Raw genomic sequence first — 937 nt, forward strand, 5'->3', positions numbered from 1 at the left:
AGGCCTACGGGGACCCGCGGGTGCACGCGCTGATGCTGCGGGACTGGCCGCGGGTGGGCAGCTTTGCTGCTGCTGCTGCTGCGCTGCAGCAGCTGCTGCGGGGGAAAGTGGTGATGGACTTGGGGGCTGGCAGCGGGGTGCTGTCGCTGTTTGCTGCTGCTGCTGGTGCTGCTGCAGTGGTGGCAGTGGAGGGCAGCCCCGGTGCTGCTGCGCTGCTGCAGCAGCAAGTGCAGCACAACGAGCAGCAAGGCAAAGTGCCCCGCGGGGTGATTCAAGTTTGCTGCTGCAGCGTGGAGGAGCTGTCCAGCTGCCCGCAGCAGCAGCCGCAGCAGCAGCAGCAGCAGCAGCTGCTGCAGCAGCTGCAGCAAAACGTAGATGTCATCATTTCCGAATTTATGGGATTTTATTTGCTGCACGAAGGCATGCTGCAGTCTTTGCTGCATGCAAGAGATAGGTTTTTAAAGAAAGACACGGGGCTGCTGCTGCCTGCTGCTGCTCGGCTGCTGCTGTCGCTTTGCTGCTGCACCAAGACCTACCGGCAGCAGCAGGCCTTCCTCAGCAGCTACTGCGGCTTCTCCTTCCGCCCGCTGCAGCAGCAGCTGCAGCAGCAGCACGCAGCCACGCCCCTCGTGCTGCAGCTGCCCCCCGACAGCTGCTGCTGCTGCCCTGCTGCTGTTGCAGCAGAACTCGACCTCTACACTCTCACGCTGCAGCAGCTGCAGCAAATCCGCAGCCAGCTGCTGCTGCGCGTACACCGCAGCAGCACTGTCTACGGATTCGCCCTTTGGTTTGATGTCACATTTCCAGGGATTCCTCCTGCTGCTGCTGCTGCACCTGCTGCTGCTGCTGCTGCTGCTGCTGTTGCTGGGGGCGTGGATGATGCCGATGATGCGGCTGCCACCCCTGCTGCTGCTAATGGAGGCGGTGCTGCTGCTGC

General features: G+C 63.0%; 1 protein-coding gene across 1 annotated transcript in view; it reads left to right on the forward strand.

The window, feature by feature from the left end:
* Positions 1-32: 32 nt before the first annotated feature.
* Positions 33-937, forward strand: part of ETH_00043280 (arginine N-methyltransferase, putative) — a gene marked incomplete at both ends in the record, with an annotated part of 1,341 nt that continues 436 nt past the window's right edge. Inside the window, one exon of the mRNA XM_013375537.1 lies at positions 33-934. Within this exon, the coding sequence (XP_013230991.1) occupies positions 33-934 (902 nt within the window). The remainder of the gene's footprint in view (positions 935-937) is intronic.

The sequence above is a fragment of the Eimeria tenella genome, genomic scaffold (genome assembly GCF_000499545.2).
Source record: "Eimeria tenella Houghton genomic scaffold, Eth_scaff2869, whole genome shotgun sequence".
Taxonomy (NCBI): domain Eukaryota; phylum Apicomplexa; class Conoidasida; order Eucoccidiorida; family Eimeriidae; genus Eimeria; species Eimeria tenella.